The sequence below is a fragment of the Amia ocellicauda genome, chromosome 21, assembly GCF_036373705.1.
Source record: "Amia ocellicauda isolate fAmiCal2 chromosome 21, fAmiCal2.hap1, whole genome shotgun sequence".
Classification (NCBI taxonomy): domain Eukaryota; kingdom Metazoa; phylum Chordata; class Actinopteri; order Amiiformes; family Amiidae; genus Amia; species Amia ocellicauda.
The window spans coordinates 16231753-16253163 of NC_089870.1; the positions used below are offsets into that span (position 1 = coordinate 16231753).

The 21411-nt window shown below is 40.0% G+C and overlaps 2 protein-coding genes across 3 annotated transcripts; one reads left to right on the forward strand and one right to left on the reverse strand.

Moving 5' to 3' along the window:
- The first annotated feature begins 780 nt into the window (after positions 1-780).
- Positions 781-12441, forward strand: angel1 (angel homolog 1 (Drosophila)). 2 transcript variants are annotated; one of them, XM_066694711.1, is made up of 11 exons: positions 781-947; positions 2093-2602; positions 2695-2930; positions 3285-3354; positions 3479-3930; positions 4286-4430; positions 4724-4834; positions 5109-5178; positions 5565-5728; positions 6100-6300; positions 12328-12441. In XM_066694711.1, the coding sequence occupies exons 1-10, from the start codon at positions 884-886 to the stop codon at positions 6258-6260; spliced, it is 1983 nt and encodes a 660-aa protein (XP_066550808.1). In that variant the 5' UTR covers positions 781-883; the 3' UTR covers positions 6261-6300; positions 12328-12441. The 2 variants fall into 2 exon arrangements, with proteins under 2 accessions (XP_066550808.1, XP_066550807.1); XM_066694710.1 differs by lacking the exon at positions 12328-12441 and having other exon boundaries at positions 6100-8132.
- Positions 9598-20270, reverse strand: vash1 (vasohibin 1). The gene is made up of 7 exons (XM_066694712.1): positions 18616-20270; positions 17745-17833; positions 17031-17087; positions 16370-16444; positions 14350-14731; positions 12999-13108; positions 9598-12483 (listed from the first exon to the last, which is right to left on the reverse strand). Exons 1-7 carry the CDS (start codon positions 18874-18876, stop codon positions 12411-12413), a joined length of 1047 nt encoding a protein of 348 aa, XP_066550809.1. The 5' UTR covers positions 18877-20270; the 3' UTR covers positions 9598-12410.
- Positions 20271-21411: the final 1141 nt, after the last annotated feature.

Here is a 21411-nt window from a genome sequence, read left to right on the forward strand (position 1 = left end):
TCAATGAAGCAGGAGAGCAAGATTTGCACGGTTACTACAAGTGCATTATTTGTTAAAATATGCATGGGTAAATTAAACTTCACTACATAATTGATCACAAAAAGTGTATGGTATAGAAGATGTTGCAGTCCTTAGTCAAGTCTAAGTGACTTAATTAAGCTTGTGATGAAAACCCTTGGTGCAACTGAAAGTGTAATAAAGGATTGTTATATAGAAAATAAAAGGTTAAAAGAGCTATACAAATACTAGGTTATACACCACAGGTAAACTATACCATAATGGTTTGATGGAAAATTATGCTTTTGAAGGCTGCAATCTCACATCATCACTACTGCATTGTTGCATTTTCCTTGTTGGCAGACACTGCAACATTGCCACCTTTATCTCTGCTGCCAGTGCCACATTTCTGACTAGATAGTAACAAATATTGAATTCCTGTCCAATCCATATCGTTACAATAACTCCTATTATTATTGCGCTGTAACTCTTTCCTTTAAAGTGAGCTAACTAGTATAGGGGACCAAACTGACACCACACTCAGACATTTCAGACACTTAGCACCGATTTCTCACTCTCAGACGCTTTATGATTACGGGCACCGGTCGCGTTCGTCTAGCGCAGATTTCCGCAGCTCTGCACGGGTCTGCGCTGCTCCGCCAATGGGATCGGCAGGATTCCGCAGATCTGCGCAGAACGGCGGACATCTGCGCTACAAGGACGCCACCAGTAGCGCTGCACGCTGGCGTGCGGAAAAACACCCGGCGTGCATTAGCGAGCGTTTGGCTGCGGTAGTAGATGTGTTTGTGTGTGGTGTGGGAGCGGGAGCTGCACCAGTATAGTTCAGCACAGTCACAGGAAAACACGTGAGTCTTGCACTGGGAGAATGATTGGCAGCCTCGTCTGTTTCGTCCTTTTCCCGTTATCACGGTTAATACACAGATTCACAGGTAAATATGCACGGCGTGCGCAGCTGCTGCGTCACTGTCAGCCCAGCGCTGTTTGTGTTCGTCTGGCTCGGACCATGACGTCGATATCGTGTGAGACGGGCAATGGCCGGCGCACATAACATGTCCCTCTTTGCTAATGTGCAAATGGGCCGGTGATGCCTCTCAAAGCAGGTGCTTATTGTGCTTGCATGTAATTTGCCTTAAGTCCGTCATATGTGTTGTATGTGCTTTGGGGTAAACACCACAATCACTGGAGGGTTTGGCCAGAGGGAGTCACCATTAAGCAGACTTAGGACTTAACTAAGTTTATGCCATCCGTTTTACAGTTGGAAGTTAATTATGTTAATATATCTGGTTAGAAAGTAACATTGGTCACATTTGTATTTATTTAAAGGGTTTGAGCTCAGCACGAAATCTGTACCATGCAAAGAATTGCCAAACAGGGTCTCTCAAGTTGCCTAGGAAAAAGTTTTCCTTTAAAATTGTAGTCTGCACTTTTTCATTTTGTGCATGTTTTATTCAACTCCTTCTGTTTAATGGTGGCCACGGGGTATACAATTATCTTAATATAAAAAGTGTTATATATATTAACCATTATGAAATCCCATATGGGATCAATGCTTAGCATAAAAAACAAAGTTGAGCACTTTCCCCCCTTTTTTAATGAACATATAGTATATTGTGAGAGTTGGAATGGTGTATTTTTATGTTCTGGACCCCGACATTTCTTGTTGGTGTGGTTTGGCATCATTTTCATGTTGGGGAATTAATGAATACATACAAGTTTAAACATCTATGGTAACTTCTCCCGTAGTTAAGTTGAGGAACATTTTCAGACAGTCCATGTTTTTGAAAGGAGTGTGAATTGCCAGTCAATTTACAGATGGATTAATGATTCAATAAATAAATATACAAAACAGGGGAAGCTTGCAAAATAATTTTAGGATGCAACAGAATCATACACATCACCCTGCAGGAAAACTGCAGAATGTTATGAAGTGTTTTAGAAACAAACTGATTTACATTATACAATATATTTTATAATCCATCAGATTCAATGTTTTTCACAACATAGGTGACAATAAAAGTGTCTGTGTGACTTATTTATCGCCTGTTACAATTGCACACCGATTTATGATTGGCAGGTGGAAAACAAAAGCATGATCACCCGAAAGAACAAACCGCCCCTCTCCCCATGAACGATAAGGAGATCTGGGATGGAGGAGGACTGTGGCCGGGGAGCCCCACTCAGGAGCAGACAGCTGGGCTGCAGCCGGAGGGCAGTGTGGGGAGCACGGCCCTTCAGGTGGGATCGGAAGAGTCTGCGACATGCGGGGCTCTCTGGGAGATACCTCAGGGACGGACATGGTCAGAGGAGGGTGTGGCACAGTCTCAGGGGGAGGCATCCATCACTTGGGCTGACCTCGAAAGAGACGATCCCAACAAGCAGTACGCAGGGGATTCCAGTACAGCGCTGGATTTAGGAGCACTTCTGTCGGAGGATAACGCACTGAGCTGGGGCAACGTAATGGGCCATTTTCAGGCTGGGTGGCATTTCCCTGCAGGGCCTGGACTACAGGATGTTGTGTACTGCCCATCTTGGCAGCTTCAGGGTATGAGTTATTACCCACCTGAGGAGACCGTACCGTTTGAAGGTGAGGAGAAAATGTCTACCGTTGTGTTGCATCTCACCTGTGTGTCTGCTGGATTGTATTGTGGATTCTGAATGCAGCCCCTTGTATTGCAGTGGTGTGGCGAGTGTGGGAGGATGTGTCTGGACTGCGCTCTCAGTCGGCCGCACTCCAGGGATTCGGCCCTGCCTGCCAGCTGCCATTTGAATTTACAGTAATGTCCTACAACATCTTATCTCAGGACCTCCTGGACACCAACCCCGATCTGTATACACACTGTGTACCGGAAGTCCTGGCTTGGGAATTCAGATTCCAGAATATCCTGAAGGAGTTCCGGAAATGGGAACCAGATGTGAGATGGACTTTACTGACCTGAAATATTGCTATGATGAGATATATATATATATATAGTTAATTGAGTTGAATTGCTTTTATTTCTACCTTGTTTTCACCTTCATTTCTCAACTAGATTTTGACTTTTGTATACATGTACAGAGATGTGAAACAATTTAAAACAAGCTAAAATGCTGTCAGACTGCAGGTTATGATGATAACATTATGATGATAAGATTACGGTCATTTTTAAATTTACTTCATGATATTGTTGGCTAAACACCTAACTTGAACCTATAATCCTTTTATTACTTTGAACATATCAGTGTTAGATCTGTATGAGTTATATATTCTCCTTTTACTTCTGCTTTAGATTTTGTGTCTCCAGGAAGCTCAGGAGAATCATTTCAGAGAGCAGCTTGAACCCTTCATGTCAGCCATGGGTATAGATTCTCTGTTCTTTCCTTTCCTTAATGGGTTCCCATGAAGGTCAGGTTTCTTGTCGGATAATGCTGTATTCCTATAGAAAATAGATGTACAATCTTAAACAAATAATTTGTCTTCCAGGTTATGCATGTATCTACAAACGGCGCACTGGCAGTAAGACAGACGGGTGCGCTATCTGCTACCAAAGGAAGAAGTTTTCAGAGGTGTCAGTCAGCCTGGTGGAGTTCTACAAGCCCCAGATGGAAGTGCTGAATCGGGACAATATAGGATTGTTGGCGCTTCTGCAACCAATAACCCCAGAGGGGTTAGAGGTTGGGGGTCAGAAGTCAAAGGCACCTCCTATTTGTATAGCCAACACTCATCTTCTCTTCAATCCAAGGAGAGGAGATGTCAAACTGGCACAACTGGCAGTGCTGATGGCAGAAATTGACCAGATGGTGAAACCTTGGCAGGAAGAAGGTGTTGACTGTCCAGTTATTCTCTGTGGGGATTTCAACTCTGTTCCTAACATGCCCCTGTACCAGTTCATCCGCACTGGCCAGCTGTACTACCATGGCCTGCCAGCTTGGATGGTGAGATTGTGATGCTTTTGAATTAATATTTGATAGTGTGCAGCTGCAGAGAATGGTTTGAGCAGCAGACAAAGAGAAAATAAGATTCTTAAGATTAAGAAGACATGCATTTACTTAAATACTACAGGAAACCGCTTTCTCTTTGCTTTTGTACTGTATTATCTTTTTAAACATGATAAGTAAAAGGCCCTTAAATCTCTTCTTTTCTCTGTGAAGTCTTGAGTCACTGGCTGATTTATACAGCAACAAAGAGGCAGACTTTGCTTAATTGCTTAAGTGGGAAGCTGAATAACATTTTCTGTGGAGAGATGTTCCTTTTCATGTTTTGTTTTACATTTATTCTGTTTTGTTTTAGATATCAGGACAAGAGGACCTGTCAAATAAACTGAACCAGAACAAGCTGTATGCCCCCTTGTGGCCTAGCAGTCTGGGCATTAGTGACACCTGCCAGTATTTCACAGTCTGTGGCAAAGAGAGGAAGACATCAGGTCAGAAGATAGGTCAGTATGGTATTTGCTTCATGGTTTAAGGCATAGAAGTATCCAGGAGACCATTTGGTAGTTGCTTGTTAACATAATAGCTCCCATTTAGAATGACAGTATTTTGATTATGTAGACAGTGTACTTAACTTAGTATACATGTGTGTATTTTATATGATATGTATATTATATAGTGGAAAACTTGCTATTATCAAAGTTGACGTCAGCATGTACTTTTTTTTTTTATCGCATGCAGTTCAAGGAAACTGGAGAAATTAATGATTTATATGTTTGGCATTGTATTTCCTGTGCAGGGAAGCTGCAGTACAGTCCCTGTTTTCTGCTTCAGTTTCGTTTCTGTGAAGTCGCTTGCACACGGCCACCGAACCTGGTGTATATCCCAGGGGTGACGGATGCAACGCCAGGTAAATCTGGACACACCCTCGTTTCGATTGGCTGTCCAACTGAATCTTTTGTTTATTTTTACATTGTTTTTTCATATTGCATATTCATTTAACTTTGTATTGGATTGGTCTAAAGAAAAAAGTCTCTGATGACTACACTAAGTCAAAAGTTACTATTTTGTTACTTTTCTCACATTTTGGCACATTGTTAGGAATAAAGTTCTGTAGTTTAATACATAGATGGTTTCAAGGTACAGTTGTTAGGTAATACTTTTCTGTGTGTTATGTATTATAGATCCCACTGAAATACAGTCCCACGTCCAACCCTCAGCCTCCAATCCTTTTCCAGAAACATTTTTCCCAAGGTAAGAGCCTTTTCATCATTTAAGATCTGCAGCAAATAAAAAGAGCAACACTATAGTATCTGGGTAAAGTTTTGTTCAAAATAATTACTGCTATCCCTCAGCATGCTACTCTCAACTGGGATTAGAAACTAGATTATGACTATGATCAGATTTGAAAAGATGTATAGAGCTAAGCCCTTAGAAAATCATGTTATCAGTGTATGGCAAATTTCTCCAATCAAACCTTCCAGTTTGACAGTGTGATTGTGAGCATAAAGCACTTCCGTCTCAGTTATGTTAATGTGGTTCATGTTGGTTTTCAGGAAAATTGTATTTATGTCTCCCAAATATAATCTCCTAGCTCGCTCTCATAACCAGCAATGAAACTTTCCCCTCTTTCTGTTCAGATTGAGAAACACCATCTATCATGGCTTTAATCTGTTGTCAGTGTACAGACACTGCATCTCGGGCACTGAGAGGCCGGAGGTAACGACAGTCCACTCTGGATTTGGGGCCACAGTGGACTACATCTTCTACTCAGCTGTGCCAGCCCGTAATGGAAACAAGAGAGGTATAAATGGCAGAACAAAATAAAACAACAACTGTTGATAATTGTGTTAAAGATCAACAAACCGAGGGGAGAACGTTTGACTGTAATTTCTGTAAACCTGTCCCAAATCACCACACCACACCTTACTCCGAACAAATTCTTACCTTATCCTAACCCAGTCCTAACCCCTAAACCTAACCTCCCTTTTACCATTAACCAAATTCTAATGATTATCTAGTAGTTAATTCTAACCTTGGCCCAAATCCTGCTTTTAACCCTATATGGATTGAAATGTTAGTTGATTATATATTTTGATAATTATTAGTTGACTGTAGCTGGAGAGGACATGGCAAGGTGTGCGCTTCTGATGGCAGCTCTGTTTTGCTTTGTAGGGGGGCGGCTCCTGCAGGAGGGGCCGCTGAAGCTGATTGGACGACTCTCCCTGCTCTCGGAGGAGGAGCTCTGGTCGATGAACGGTCTGCCCAATGAAATCTACTCCTCTGACCATCTGTGTCTTCTGGCCAGTTTCCAGCTGGACCCCGCCTACTTTTGATCACCTCCATTGCTAATGAAGACGCACTACAATTTTGGAGGTACATAAATATTACAAGTAATGTTTACATCCCTGCTTTAAAAGGGTTTTAGGAATCTTCAGGAGGTGGACAAATACAACCACCACTTGCACCTGGTACACCAAATATCAAATATGTCCACAGAAGATCCCATCCTGGTTCTAAACTTTCACACCACAGTTTACCAACTTTCTCTCAAGAGCAAAGTAACTTCCTGAATCCTGGGAAATACTGTATTTGGTCTGTCTGGAAAAGGAAGAGCATTCATTTCCTTTAAAGGACTTTATTTTTGTGCTTCATGAATTGATACAATAAGGTTACAGGAGAGAAACATGTATACGAGTGTTTGAAGTGTTTGCATGCTTGATCCCGAAAGTTGTATGGGTGTGTTGTGGGTGCATTATCTAAAGCTACAGATCTATATCCTAAAATCATTTTAAATTTAATTTAAATTGAGAAAGCGAAGACTTATTTTTTTAAGGGAATGTATATAGTGTACATTTATTGTACAAGCATTTATGTTGTTCATTGAAGCCATAGTTTTGTATTATGTTATGATTGCTTTCTAATATGTGCCTTTTACAAAAGTTATCCCAACGCAGTATCATGAATGTTGCAGAGATCTATTTACATTGTTAGCTGCTTGCAGTACATATTTCAGATATTTGTCATCTTGTTTTCTATTATTTAAAGAGTAATGCTTTAAATAATGCAAATAGCGTGTGTGTATCCAAAAACATAGAGGTGAAGCAACTTCTGTTTATAACAATAGGCTACTTCCAGGTTTTATTGTCCATTCTAATTCTATTATGGCCATATGTAGTTTACAGTTTAAAAGGAAAATTTCAGTTAAGTTGTTGAAGCCTTTAGATAGAATTTGTTTGTGCCTTTTTTTTTTTTTGGTGTAAATTCCTTGGCAGTTTTTTTTTACACTTCAAGTTGTCAGTTTTGCTTTAGGATGGTTAGTAGTTGGGTGAGAGTATGGATTCTCATAAACACCACCAAATAACAAAATGCCTGTTATTTAAAAATGTGCCAAGAGTCTTAGCTCATGCCATTCTTTAACAAAACAGCAGCAGTAAATTCAAGGCAATAAACTAGTATTGAGCCATAAAAAAAGCAAAGCTAAAGTAGGGTTTTCGTCGACTGATATTTGGTTTTGAAAACCTTTTTTTTTTTTTTTTGGAGAGAGAGACTTGCTCAGTTTTTGACAGATCATAAGCTTTAACTAAGAAAATAAATAATTTCAATAAAATGGTGTCTGTCCTAGTGTTTGACCTTCTTGGACCTGTTAAAATCTTGTCACGACTGGAATACAGTAACTTTCCACAAGCCTTGTGAGTCTATAGGAGAATATGCTTATGTGTGTGTGGCTGTTCTGTCATGTTGTTATTTCTACAATGTATTTGCACAATGTAGGTGCTAGGTTTCCAGCTTCAACTGTGATTTCAGCCCAAGCAGTGTGGATCAGCAAATACAGTCTGAAAATTAAACAGCGTTCATTCTATAATAAACAGTGAAATGAAAAGGTGATTTTTCTATTCCATAAAATACATGATCCTTCATCTCTGTTTATGTAAGCAGATTGTGACTGGTATGAAATCTTTATGTTTACTTTCCATTTGGCTCATAGGTCTACTGACGCATACACTGTTAGGATGGAGAAGCTCGCGCTGAATAAATAATTTATCCTGTAATGTAACAGACTGAGGAATCCAGCCAAGTGTGACAGGACAGCAGTCTGAGCTTGGCCGAGCTAGCGTTTGCAGGGATTCTCCTCGGCACACAGTATTTTAAACCGTTGAAAATGGGAGTAAAAGAGGCCTTATTGTTAGTGTTTCAACAGAGGGAGAATAAATTGGGTATTTTACAAATAATCTACATCTAAATGTAAGGACACCTGGAAAGTTTGGTCACTGTAACTGGCTGTTACAAGACAATGAGAGATGAAATATGATTGTCTTCAGATCCTCTGTGGATTCAGAAAGCAAGGGCTTGTTTTTGTATATTCCCCTGCAGGTTCTGGCTCTCTGGGGTTAGGTCTGGGTTTCTACTGAACTAAAAAACACAAGCATTATTTAAGATTGGATGTAGCTTCAGGTGTCTGCTAGGATTGGGGTTGTGACTGTCGCATAAGTATCTTATCGGCGCAGACTTTAGTACAATGGTTGAATGTGCCAAGTCCTACCATTTGGCACTGGATAAAGAAAATGTATTAGTTAGGCTACTTAAATGTTTTCCTTGTATTAACTGCTATTTAGGATGTTTCCAAAAACACCCCCCATACAATAAATTAAAAATAAAACGTTTCAATTTGAGTCTCCAGTAATATGTACAGTTCAGTGTTAATTGTATTATAATGAGCATAGTTTGAATTAATATACATTTGCAAATGTATAGATTATTGTTTCAGGGTCTGTAAATGCAAATGCTTATTTGAACCTACTTCACATTAGTTGTTGAAACCCCATATTCGTCTATCCGTAAGAGTACATTGAAATTAAATTAATTTATTAAGGCTCTGACATTCAATATGGCGAATCTGTTGGATAATTGGAATTTTGAGGATGTATTTTACTTGCATTTCTTCAAAATGTTGTAACATGCTTTCCTATTTGGAAAATGACCAAGCTAAATCCTGTTCATTTCCTGGGGGGGACGCTGAATACTAGATAACTGTCAAAAGCTTCATTGGCAGATAACTTCCACAGATGCCTCCTCCTTTCTTTCGCTAATGCTCCTCTGAGCTACAACAATGCCTGATCCTTTCCCGCAGTAAACATAATGCATTCCAATGGATGACAGTTAAAAGTATACTGTCTTAGGATAGTTCAGTTAAAGCAGAATATTTTAATTTTATAAAGGGATATTTTTGAAGGGGAACAATTCAGTCAGTGCTCCATTTGAAGATGATAATGTTTAGTGTTCAAGTCATCTTGTTAAGTGCAACATAATTACTAATAGATGAGCCAGATCCATGTGCCCCTGGAGTACACATGACAGAGGCATCATCCCCGCCTGGATCTGAGCAAAAAGAAACCCGCGGGCAAACCATCATTGCAGCTGACAAAGCAGATTAGTATCAGTGTCCCAAATGCAATTCTGTAGTTACTACTCAATGGTCTATGTACATATGTATGTATGTGTCTATAAATGTTTTTATTTAAACTCCTTGGGTTAAAAAATGCTACACTTCTCTATTTTTAGTTTCTCTACACTGAAATTCCACCTCCATTTCTAACCCCCCATCCATCCCTCTCCCTCTCCTTCTCTATATACACACACACACACCCGGTTTAGAACACACGTTCTAAAATATATGGCAAAAACATTTCTTTTAATTCAGTTATTCCAATGCCACAAATTCGTATGTATCCATTACTTTCACAAACATTTTTCCCCAAAAAGCCTTTCATGTTATCCTTACTTATAAGAAAAAAAGTACAGAAACAAGTACACACATTAAAATGTTACATTAACTCTTAAAGCTTCTCTGAAATATAAACGTGACACCTTTTCCACACAGTAAGACATTGTTACTATTATTTAATTAGTGAAATCGCACACAATGAAGCTGCTAATTGCCACAGAGAATGAATCAACATGAAGGCTGAGTTCGGTTAAATACAGCTCCCCTTTGTGTTCAGCAGCTAAATTATGACTGAGGACTGTGTTACACTGAGTTGTGCACAGAGATTGCTCATATTTATTCTGCACAGCTTTTGCCTTTTTAGATATAGAATATTTAGGGATCAACTTGATCAGTCTGTATCCCACTGGGGCAAGACACCACCGGGGCAATAATAGAGCTTTGTACTGCAGTGGCCATGGGTGGACTGCTGATTACTCGGGGGGGAAAAAGCGAACAAAATGCCAGCACGTATTGGCAGTGTATGGGTTTGATTAAACTAAACCTCTTGCCTCCTCTTTTGCTTTTAGAAATTATGTTTATTGATTTATCTGTGTTTTTTTCCTCAGAAAAACTCAGATCTGATCATTTTGTAACGAGTTCCCGGTATATAAGGCCAGGCAGACTAATTTTGGACCACGTTGCTTTATCCAGGCATTGCTAGGAGTCTTAAAAACACAGACGTAATGGAGACTAAAGGCAGATTTACATTTTAATGACTGAACTTTGATTCAAGACTCAACATTTGGTAAACACGTTAGATTTTGAAATGTTGTGATCCCAGATTGTTATTGTTTTTATGGTTTACATATGGCTGCATTGTTTTTATTAACATATATATATTTAAAAAAATGTAAACAGTCCAAGACTAACAGAAGTCACTGTAGGTTTATGATTAGGGAGCTGTACTGACCGAATCCGTCCTCCAGAAATAAATGTTTCTGTTTTAGACATTTTAGATTATATAGCAAAAAGAAGCAAGTAAATACATGAATATGACTAGGCAATAACATACTTTCTGCTCTTAAAAAGTAACTATCTGTTGTAATCATACCTTGGGAATATTTAATTCCTCCATGATTCAGACAGTTTCCCAAGTGTCTATGCAAATTATACTACTTGCAGTTACACGCTAACAGGCTATCAGTGCTGAATAATATAAGGTGGAAGTAGATAATATTTAATATACAGAATTGTAAACAAACCTCTCTTTGCACCTTTTCCTTTACTGTATTCAAATTCAATAAGCCTTCCCTAATAGTTTAAGGACAAGCACTATCCAAAAATGATCGTAAACCTTAGATACACTAATGGGCATATACTGCAGTTATAACAAGGTAAAAGGTACATTTAAGACTATGTTTTCCTATGAAAAAGCTTCTTTAAAAACAGCCGTGACATTTTAAAACCTTGAATTGATACAATGCTGTAGCTAGCTACTACCCTGATTCAAATACACATCTGTGAATGAAACCTGAAGCTGACTACCCAGATGAACATCTGAGATTACTACTGGGGTTAAACTTGCACTTTCTCCTTGGCTCGTTTTTTAAATTTGAATTGAAGACAATTGAAGACGTGTATGAAAGTCTGTATCCTACACAATCACAAGTCTTCATAATCCAGGAAGATTCAAGATCCGATTTCTGTGTCATATTCAAAGATGGTATTTCCACAAAGGATGGCTGTCCCCTAAACAATCAAGTTTTTAAAAATCATATTCTCTCTCTGTAATGCATTGCCAAAATATTACACGTTGCCTCCTGCTTAAAAAATATTATTATTATTATTAGTTAAGCCAGGACATATCTGAATTGTTTTTAATTTTGAAATTCCTTAAAAATGTGCAGATTTATAAGGAGAAACTGCAAATTTAAAAATGTATTAGAAGTGTATTAATACCTATATCTAGTCACCAGTCAACGTTATTTTTTTCTTTAAGGATGCAGGATCCATTTATAAATGTATTTAATATGATGTATGACTCATAGGTTGAGTCCATCTTCTTGGGAGACAGTGGTTTTATTTCTATTCTGGGACTCGGAGACTATCCCCACAACTCATTTTAACAGTGTAGCTTTTAGCCCGTCTGATCTGATGAATCATGCGTGGCTCACACTACTGTTCCACTGTAGCTCGAGTCTGTGTATTTTGGTAATGTAAAATGTTGTCAGTTGAAGTGTTAGCAGTGTATCTCCCAATGTGTCTTAACACAGCTAGTGGAAATGCAATGGGCATGCAAATATTATTATCTGTTCTGGTGAATTCAAATTATATTTAATCATTTTACATAAAAGGCACCAAATGCTCTGTTTGCTAGGTATCATCTTATTTCACTATAATTCACCTGTGACTGAGCTGCTACACATATCAACCAGGAACAGCCGAGTCACAAGAAGAACGTGTTCGTTCTTCATCTCTGCCTTATCGATGCAGAAGGCTTTAAATGTGTATGCGAAATAATGAAGCCCTACATCTTTAAAAAAAATCCTCTCATTAAATTAGTTAAAAAGCTGTTAAATCCCATTATTTTTCTTGAATTACTCAAATTGTCTGCCATCCTTCCAAAAAACAAAGATGGTTCCCTCTGAATGCGCTCAGACTCGTGTGAATATCTCGCAGGTTTGGTTCTTTCACAGGGCCCAGTGCCGAGGGTGTGGTAGTTAGGGTGCTCTGAAGAGACGTATTCTGTCAGTCGTGCTCATCGCGTGCTGGGGATGCCTCACACTCGGATCTGGTACCCATTGATGTCCGAGGAAGGCTTCTGCTCAGGCGGCTTCTTCTCCCCAGATGGTCTACAAACACAAAAAGGAAGACTTTGTGAGACACTGCTCCCTGTGATTCAGGTATGATTCTGATTTCTGATCTATTCTGTTGCCAATGCTTCTCAAAGTGGTTAAAATCTTTTAGTTTTCTCACTTTTGTACCTACATGAAACTCCAGCTCATGGGGAAACAAATGGGGAACTCAATCATGCCTATGCTTTCACATGGAACAAAACAACAAAAAAGAAACAAAGGATTGTATGTTTTTGAAGGTCTCATGATAAATATATGATGCATGTATGACATTATTCATGACACCCAATCATAAGGGACAAAGTTTCTTCCATGACACAAACATTTTACCTGCATGTTTTTGCAGGGCCTTGCCATCAGATACAGAAGTCCAGTCAGTTACACACATTCCTCATTACTTAAAGCACCAAAGATGTTGTCACTGTAAATTAAACCCTCCAAAGGCCTACTTCCTTAAAAGCACATCCTTGGCTACCGTGAAGATATTAAATACAGTGCTATGCCATCAGTACCGTCTTTCGCCGCGGCTGTTTCGGCGCATGGGGCTGGAGGGACCTCTGTGTGGGGAGCCCATATCTCTTTTCCTGTCTTTGGTAGGGGAAGGTGGGGCTGCTTTTGCAATCTGCAACAGAATAGAAAAAACATTAAAATCGGCAACGCACTGTCAGCATTCCTCCTGCCCGGAAATGCAGCACTGTGCATTTTTATCAGTACTTCTGTAATTTTGATCGGTTTTGCATATTAAATCAAATCACTGTAACTTAAGATTCTGCAAAAAATCTAAACCTGCAAAATATTGATCTAACTATAACCTTTATTAACATTTTATGTTAAATCATCATGATAAGGATCATATGGCCACACGTCATAAAATGTGGTACGTTTTGCATTAGTAATCTTCATTTAACAGTGGTAGATGGAATAACAGATTTTAGCCTGTTTCCACAAATATGATGACAAAAGGTGTTATTAAATGTAAAATTACTTTGCAAAACAACAAATCTTTGCAATAAATGTATTTTGTTTATGTAAAGCTAAAACGAATTACATTTTGTTGTTCTAATGAGAACACTATTCTAGAGAAAGCTGAATATTTCTCAAGCTGCAGTTTACTTAGCATCTGCCTTCGATCAGTATTACAGTTGTCCTGAATCCCTTGCTTCTGTCTGAGTGTGTACTGCTTAAGGCCATGTGGTTTATAATCATACATCACTAGCCCTTTAATTGGCACTGCGGCAATGAGAAAACCAGGCAGTACCAAATAGCAAAACATTCATAATTGCTCTTCTGGGCCCCTGGAAGTGCACAATTATCAGGTGTATGCATTCTGTAGGGGGTAAAAGAAGGTCTTTTTTTGTATATATACGTGCATCTTCAGAAACAATGATTTGCAAAGCTCATGGTTAACCTGTGATCATCTCCTCAATGCAGCAAAATCAGTCATCCAAAGCGCAGTAGCCACAGGGAGAACTGAGCTGCATAAGAAAACGGTGAACTCCCTCCCATTCAACATATCAAATGGTGTGCTTTCAATTACTCTGAGTACCTCTGAAGATCAATGCACTTCTCGGTAAACGGAAACCAAAAAGAGCTGAAAGAGGCATGCTTAAGTACTGAGGGGAAAAATATTTTTTCTTGAATGTAATTGCACTGGGAGGCAGTTGTCATAGAGAAAGGTGCTTTATACAATAAGTAATGATTGACATGTGTCATGTTTCATGTGAGCTTGTGCATCAATAATCATAATTATTCACTCAAAAAAGGCCTCATTAGAAATAGTCAAGTGCACAATTCAACAAAAAAAATACAGTTCCAAAGCTTCTCTTTGAGTCTGGTCATAAGTTTAGCTGAGTGACCAATCACCTTGAGCCTCATGTCCCGCGCGTGCCTCTCCAGCTCCTTGCGGAACTCCTCGGGAGAGAGCTTGTCCACGTCCAGGATGGAGTGCTTCCACTCGATCTGCTCCACGCTGTGCGGGTCGTGGGACACATACTGGCCGATCTTCACCTTCTTGAGGGTGTGCCAGTAGCCGCGGTAGGCGCTGTCGAACTCCTGCACCAGGTCTCCCAGGGTGCGATATTCCAGCGGCTTGTACATCAGGTCCTCCCGTCGGCTGGTGCCCAGGGCCCCGAAGCGTCCCCCACAGTGCACCCCGAGCACGATGTGCCGGAAGTAATTCCCTGAGAACTGAGTTTTAAAGCTGAGAGGGAAACGCTCAACGCCCGGCATGCTGTTGGTGAGGTAACTGACAGGAGTTAAGGAGTGAGCACAACACAGAAAACACAGCTCCTTCCTCCCAAGAGAAGTGGCCTTTCACAGGTCAGTGAAGAGAATGCTGCTTCTCAACACTGACAATTTACATTTTAAAACACAAGGGGAAGCAGTTGCTTCCTCTGAGAAATACGACATTTGTGATCCAGCAAGATTTATTTAAAAGCAGCTAGCACAGTGGTGTAACTTTAATTTCAGATGTAGGAGACATGACAGACATGACATCAATGTGAGTCCAACGGTGGGGGTGGCAGTGCTGCCGCAATCATTCATAGCCCCCACCCACCCATTCTACAACTCAGCATGCCCACCCCCACCCTCGGACTCACAATGAGGGGACACCCCCGTCCCTCCCTAAACCACAACGTAACCTCTCCTAACAGGTGTGCCCCAAGGCTCTGTCCTGGGCCCCCTCCTGTTCTTACTGTACACCGGCTCTCTATGCCCCCTCATCGCATCCCATGGGTTCTCCTAACATTTCTATGCAGATGATGCCCAAATTCTTACTGTCTTTTCCCTCTAAAAACCCAACATCTTCCTGTCTGTGTGCAGTCTTGTCTGGGATTCACTTGCATGACCTCAAGTTCAAACTCTCTAAATCTGATCTTATCCTCCCCCCCCCTCCTCACCTTCCACTGATCTCCGCTCCCTCCTGCCTGCAACTACCACCTGCCTCCTTCAGATGAGTAGTCCTCTTTCTGGATGAGCTGGTGTTCTCTTTACCCCAATTTGCACATGCTACTGGAATTAGAATTGGCCCCAGCTCTGGTAGACAGAACATTCAAGAACAAAAAGATTTTATCAGGACACTATCCAGTGCCAACCCACGTGTTCTGATAGAGAGGTGTGTGTGCAGACGATTCAGGAAAATCTACTTTGAATCTTGATTCTGCAAGTGCATTAGTGGCATTTTCCCTTCACGTTAAATGTTTAAAGACAGTTCTCCCAACATGCTCTTTCTTGTGCTTTAGAAGAACAAACTGATTCCTCAGAAGGTTTTTTTTTTTGTTTTTTTTTTTAATAATCCTTGGAAATACTAATTAGTCTCCCTTGCCAGAATTACACAGTATAGTATAATATGGTTTAAAATCCATAAATCCGATTTGGCTTATTTTTGGAACTCATTTGTTAGGTTTTATCCCTTTTATGTTTTATAATCATCCTTATGCATTCTCGAGGCAGATTCGTTATTTATTTGTGGTCTGCAGGTTTTTGTCAGATGCGTTATTTCACATTTATATCTAGCCCAATCGAAAAATCTTAGGCCGTTCATATGACATTAATTAGCAGATTGCAAAATGAAATACTTAGTAAAAATAATGTAATTGACTTACTCACCAAAGCATCCCATAACCATTTCATAAGAAATAAAATATAACAAATCTAGAAAATTAGCATTATTGTTATTATGGATAAAGCTGTCACAAATATAAAGAAAAAGAGAAGCAAGTTCAATATACCAAGAAGGCAGATGGCAGCAAATTCAATTTAATGTTGCGTTAAGATTAACCCAGCAGCTGCTCACACAGTGAAAACCACAGCTCAGTATCTGGTTTTGGTTTGTTATCGGGCTCAAATCTCTGATAAGGCTACAGACCCGAGGAAAGGATACATTCCCAGGATCACAGCTTCCAAACACTTGATTGGCAGTGACTCCCGGATCATCTCCTTGGCAATGTCCATCAGCCTGCATTGGACAGAATGTGTGGTTACTTGTCAATATGAAGGGTTGCTGGGAGTTACAAACACAAGGAAAATACAAAAAATAGAAACAATTAGAACCCACTGACACTAAACAGTAAATAAGGTTTATGTTTAAGACTTTTTAAGATAAGATTTTTAGTTGTGTCATCTAGGAGGTACCCCGATTGAGCTACTGACTTCTGTCACTCCTTATAAACATCCTGCACTGATAACCTTTTCATATCTCATAGACTTCATGAAAATCTACCCAATTTCCTTTAATAGACTTAATTATCAGTCTGTGTGTAATCACAGAGATCTGTAAGTAGGTTTACTCCCTCTTCTGCTACAAAAATGTTCTAGCTAGCCATCAACAGTGTGCTGCAGCTACAGGAAGTGCAGTTCCACTGGGAGTGTGTTAGCATTCGGTTTGTATGCTTGGCTTGTTTAATCCATTTCTTCCACATTTAAACCCCCAACCCCCAACACTCAACACAAGCAAGATGCTCAAAGTTTCAAAGGGCTGGGCAACTTCTGTTATTGACAGAGACCTTACAAAGTACTTAATGCATTTGTAGTGTTGTACTTACGCAGTAAGAGGCCTGCTCTTCTTAATTTCAAAAAACTGTGTTCCCGTATGATTGTACCTGGGAGTTTATGTTAAGTCAAAACAAGTAGAACCTACAAGTACAACCTGTGACTTCACTTATGACAAAAGGTTAATGCTGACAATTAATCTGCAATAAACTATCTAACTAGGAGAGATGTTAAAAGAGTTTCCGATTTTGATGTGGGACCTTTAGTGCCTCGTCTCAAGTATGGATATTTAACAAATGTGATATTATATACTGAAGACCTACAAGGCTATTACAGATATGAAATGGAATGCATTGGAGTTGATACCATGCATATTGTGGTGTCCAACAACATGCTCTGCTTTATAACTATTGGCCTACTTTACATTTAAATTCACATAAATCTACACCTAGGCTCATGAATAATGTATTAAACATTCAGAAAATAAATAATTCAGTGTGGGGATTGCCACCACCCAGTGCTGGACGTCAGCAGTGGATATTAGACTGCGTCTTGACTTCTTATCCCACACAGATTACACTTACAGCCAAGCATGTGAGTGCAGTTTTAATAAGCTTACCATGACTGGCATTGGAGCCAAGTAATGTCATTAGCTGATATTGGTAAAGCAGTCCATTCAGAAAGTTGAATGCACCGTTCAATTCAGAACCAAATTAGTCTAAAAATCAAACCATTCTTTCCTAAACTTATGCTTCAAGAAAGGATACTGCAAGTCCCTGATGTATCTCTGTATGGCTTCCAGGCGATGTGGGATGGTGGTCGATGGCTGGTACGTAGGCACACTCGGTGTTGGAATCTGCAAACAAAAGGCACACTCTTGACACAATCACCATATTCATGGCAGTTTGAAATTGTTGCGTTATTTGTCCCGAATGCATTTTTTGTTTTTAAACTTTAATCCATGCCTGGAATTTGAACTACTCCATAGTAAGTTTCATAAGACCTCAATAAGCACAAGCCATTTCTTCTGGAGACACAGGCATGGCATGGGCATAAATCTATAGCTTCATTACAACAGAGCTGGCTTTAAACACTACAAATGAGAAATGAGACATGTAGCACGAGACAAACATTAAAATATGATTATGTAGGCCTAATAACAGTTATACTTACACTTGCATCAGACATTCCTGACTTTACAACAGAGAATTTTTTTTTTTAGAATTGCCTATATGCTATAGTTGGACTAGCTAGACAGATTGGTTGTATATATTTGTATCTTGTTCATTTTGTGTGCCCAGATTTACAATGTGCAATTTTGACTACTACTTTCCAGGCTTTTCCAGGGTATGTCTAGTTTAAAGATGCCATGCGTGAAATTCATGAGATGTTTTTGGGAATTGCAATAGTTTGTGTCAGCTGCAGTCTCTTCAGTGCACTTACATGAATTTGCTACGATTTATGCAATATTCAATTATTTTATAAACACTATGTTGGTGAATATTATTAGTTATTGAATTTGTGTTGTGTGTGTGCCCTCAAGATGTGGTTTAGGCAGCAAAGACAGTTTACACGCAAGATTAAAGTGTGATTTTACTAGCGACTCCTGTCCCCAGCAGCGGGGGGCGCTGTCCTTACCTTCGGCAGGTCAGTGGCTCCCCTGATCCTCCTCACCACGGCCTCGCCCTCAGGATGAATCCGGACCACGTGCCGCCACATCCTCTCCCACGTGCCCTCGTTCACTGGCAGACCCCCTCGGTTCACGAAGAAGGGTACCCCGCCATCCCTCATGTCCTCCTCCCCTTCGTCATCCTGCTCTTCCTCTCGCTGTAAGACCCCCTCGTACCCCACTGAACTCCGCAGCAATCCCCCCGCACCCCCAGTCCTGCCCCCTGGCATTTCAGCAACTCGACCGCCTCAAACTCTCAGCAGTGACAATTTCCACAAAACACACAACTATACAGCAATGCCATACAGCTCATGGCACAATGAATGTAGTGGCCCTTTGCAAGTAAATGGGCCCAATCAACATCACAACTGACCCACAAATGATAAGAAAGCAGAGAAGGACATCCACTATGGAACACAAATGGCACAATCTCTGAAGTGCACAGTATTACATAGTGACATGTTGCAACATGTATGTCAATATGTGACAGATATACTGGGTTTATATTCAACAGGACAAGGCATCTTACTTCAAAAGGTTTTTCCTGTTGTGATCTATCATTCACTAGTTTGCAACATTCATCTTGATGCGTTTTTAAGCAATAATGGTGTTTGTTTTCTTTCAAAAAACAAAGAAAAAAAATATTACACTGCAAGGAAAACGTGTGAACTTAAATACACTATAAAATATAACTCTTATTTGTTTTAAAGAAAGGCATCCCAAGACATACTTAGCAAAAGTAGGTAATGATATCAACAAATATGTTGCTATCTAAAAGACTTCACCTTCGCCCAGAGACAATGCAATGGTATAACTATAAAATAATATATAAAAATAATCGGGTTCCCATTAAAATCATTAGTCTCACGGCTCAGACATGCATCTTTGAAGCGCAATATGATTAAAAAATAATAATAATTGAGAAACGGTTCAGAAACCTAAGACAGTGTGGTGTTGCAGCTCTATCAGTGTATTAAATATACATTGAACACAACAGTTTGTGGTTTAATAATATAGCACCGTGTAGTACAGCAATCTACAAACCCAACTGTAAGTAACACATGTGTATCATCTCAGTAGTAACTGTACTCCGACAAGCGAGAAGAAAAACGCCTTAATTCAGCATCCAGACATGAATCTAGTGGAGATCAGTTACATTTATACCAGAGGTCATCCAACCCACGTCCACACCGCCTCGCAAAACTGCACAATCGGCCTTGCACAATCCCTGGTCCCTGGACTTCATCGCCGTTGACAGCCCACCGTGGTCCATGCATGCCTTTTCACAGCATGCTTTTTTCTTCCCGGAAATCTCCTCGTTTATTTCCCAGTCCTGAGATCCATTGTATCGGGTGAATGCACAGTGAGCTCATGCCGGCTACATTGTGTGCCGCTCAGACACTCCCAGAGCCGGGGCTAGTGCGCATGCTCACTGGGGAAGGCTCACTGTATCCCCGGTGCAATGCACTTTTCTCCGCTATAAATAGAAAAGCACAAAAGTCCCTTCCGAAGAAACTATTCTAATCCAATAATCATTCCGAAGTATGATTTCCAAGATTGGTTTTCTTCACTAGAACTTGGGTTTCTTTTTTCTTTTTTTTACATTTGCAACTGAATCATATTTGTGCCAAAATATCATTTGAAAATTAGCCATGTGACTTGTAATGAAAGTGTATGTGTGTGTGCAGCTATCTCTAACTCGCATGCTCTGGCAAAGTGAACAACAAGAAAGAAAGGGAAGTGGTTACAAAAAAAAGAAGTACAATATTTTCCTGTCTAGCTTCATCCAGCGGAAAAACAAATGTGATGACAACCAAAAAAGAACCCCCCCCCAAAAAAAAAAACAAAAAAACCTTGGATTTCGAAAATAGTCTCTCCACTAGTGTTAAAAAACAGCTATGTAATTGCAAGCCACTCTGCAGATGTTGAAACCTTGGTGCAGTTTTAAAAGTTATTGTCACATGCTTCAATGTCTTTCTTCTGATTCTATATATAATACATATATAATACAACAGCATAAGAGACAGCAGCACAACCAGGGTATTGGTTTTCCTTAAACAGTTTCTCAGTAACTTATTTTATATCTTAATATCTTTAATGCGTTCCTCATGATTAGTAATTGCTCGCTTTTGCAATCCGTAATGCAGAGCACAAGGTTTGCAATCAGCTCCATTACTATTTTGCAGTTGCTTCAATTTGATGTGTTTTGAAACCCTGAAGACGTTTCATAGTTCCTTTAGGGGTGCTGCTTTTAAGAGTTAAGGAAGGCCTCCTGAGCCGATAACAGACGTGCGTCTTTACAGCTCAGCACATCCCATGACCCCTCGTGGACATTAACTACAGATAACAGAGAGCTCCATTAAGAGTTGCAGCTCCAGACCTACCAACAGCTGAGCAGCTGAAGAGTTCAATGGAGAAAAATAGACCCCAGTCTCTTGAACAGCAGCTCTTTGGGTTTCAGCAGGCTGTCAGACCTATCTAAGACACAGGTGTCTAACTCCAGTCCTGGGGGGGCGCAGTGTCTGCTGGTTTTCGTTCCAGCCCAGCTCTCCGCACTTTAATTGGTCTGATTAAACAATTCAACTTCTCTTCAGACTCTGAAATGTTCTGTGGGTTCAATGTTTTGAGTCATCGCTAAATTGTAAAGGTATCGGCTATAAAAAATAAAATACCTGACTAAATAATGACATTAATTAAATAATTGCATCCCCTGTTGGAACTAAACCCAACAGACACTGCGCCCCACCCCCAGGACCGGAGTCTTA

What these genes read in the sequence shown, in the direction of transcription:
- angel1 (XM_066694711.1), top strand. Translation starts at nt 884, where the DNA reads ATGATTGGCAGCCTCGTCTGTTTCGTCCTTTTCCCGTTATCACGGTTA. An exon ending in GTTAATACACAGATTCACAG is followed by an intron (nt 948 to 2,092) that starts GTAAATATGCAC and finishes TATGATTGGCAG; the next exon opens with GTGGAAAACAAAAGCATGAT. An exon ending in TCCGGAAATGGGAACCAGAT is followed by an intron (nt 2,931 to 3,284) that starts GTGAGATGGACT and finishes CTTCTGCTTTAG; the next exon opens with ATTTTGTGTCTCCAGGAAGC.
- vash1 (XM_066694712.1), bottom strand. Translation starts at nt 18,876, where the DNA reads ATGCCAGGGGGCAGGACTGGGGGTGCGGGGGGATTGCTGCGGAGTTCA. An exon ending in AGATACATCAGGGACTTGCA is followed by an intron (nt 17,088 to 17,744) that starts GTATCCTTTCTT and finishes ATAAACTCCCAG; the next exon opens with GTACAATCATACGGGAACAC. An exon ending in AACAGCCGCGGCGAAAGACG is followed by an intron (nt 12,484 to 12,998) that starts GTACTGATGGCA and finishes TTGTGTTTGTAG; the next exon opens with ACCATCTGGGGAGAAGAAGC.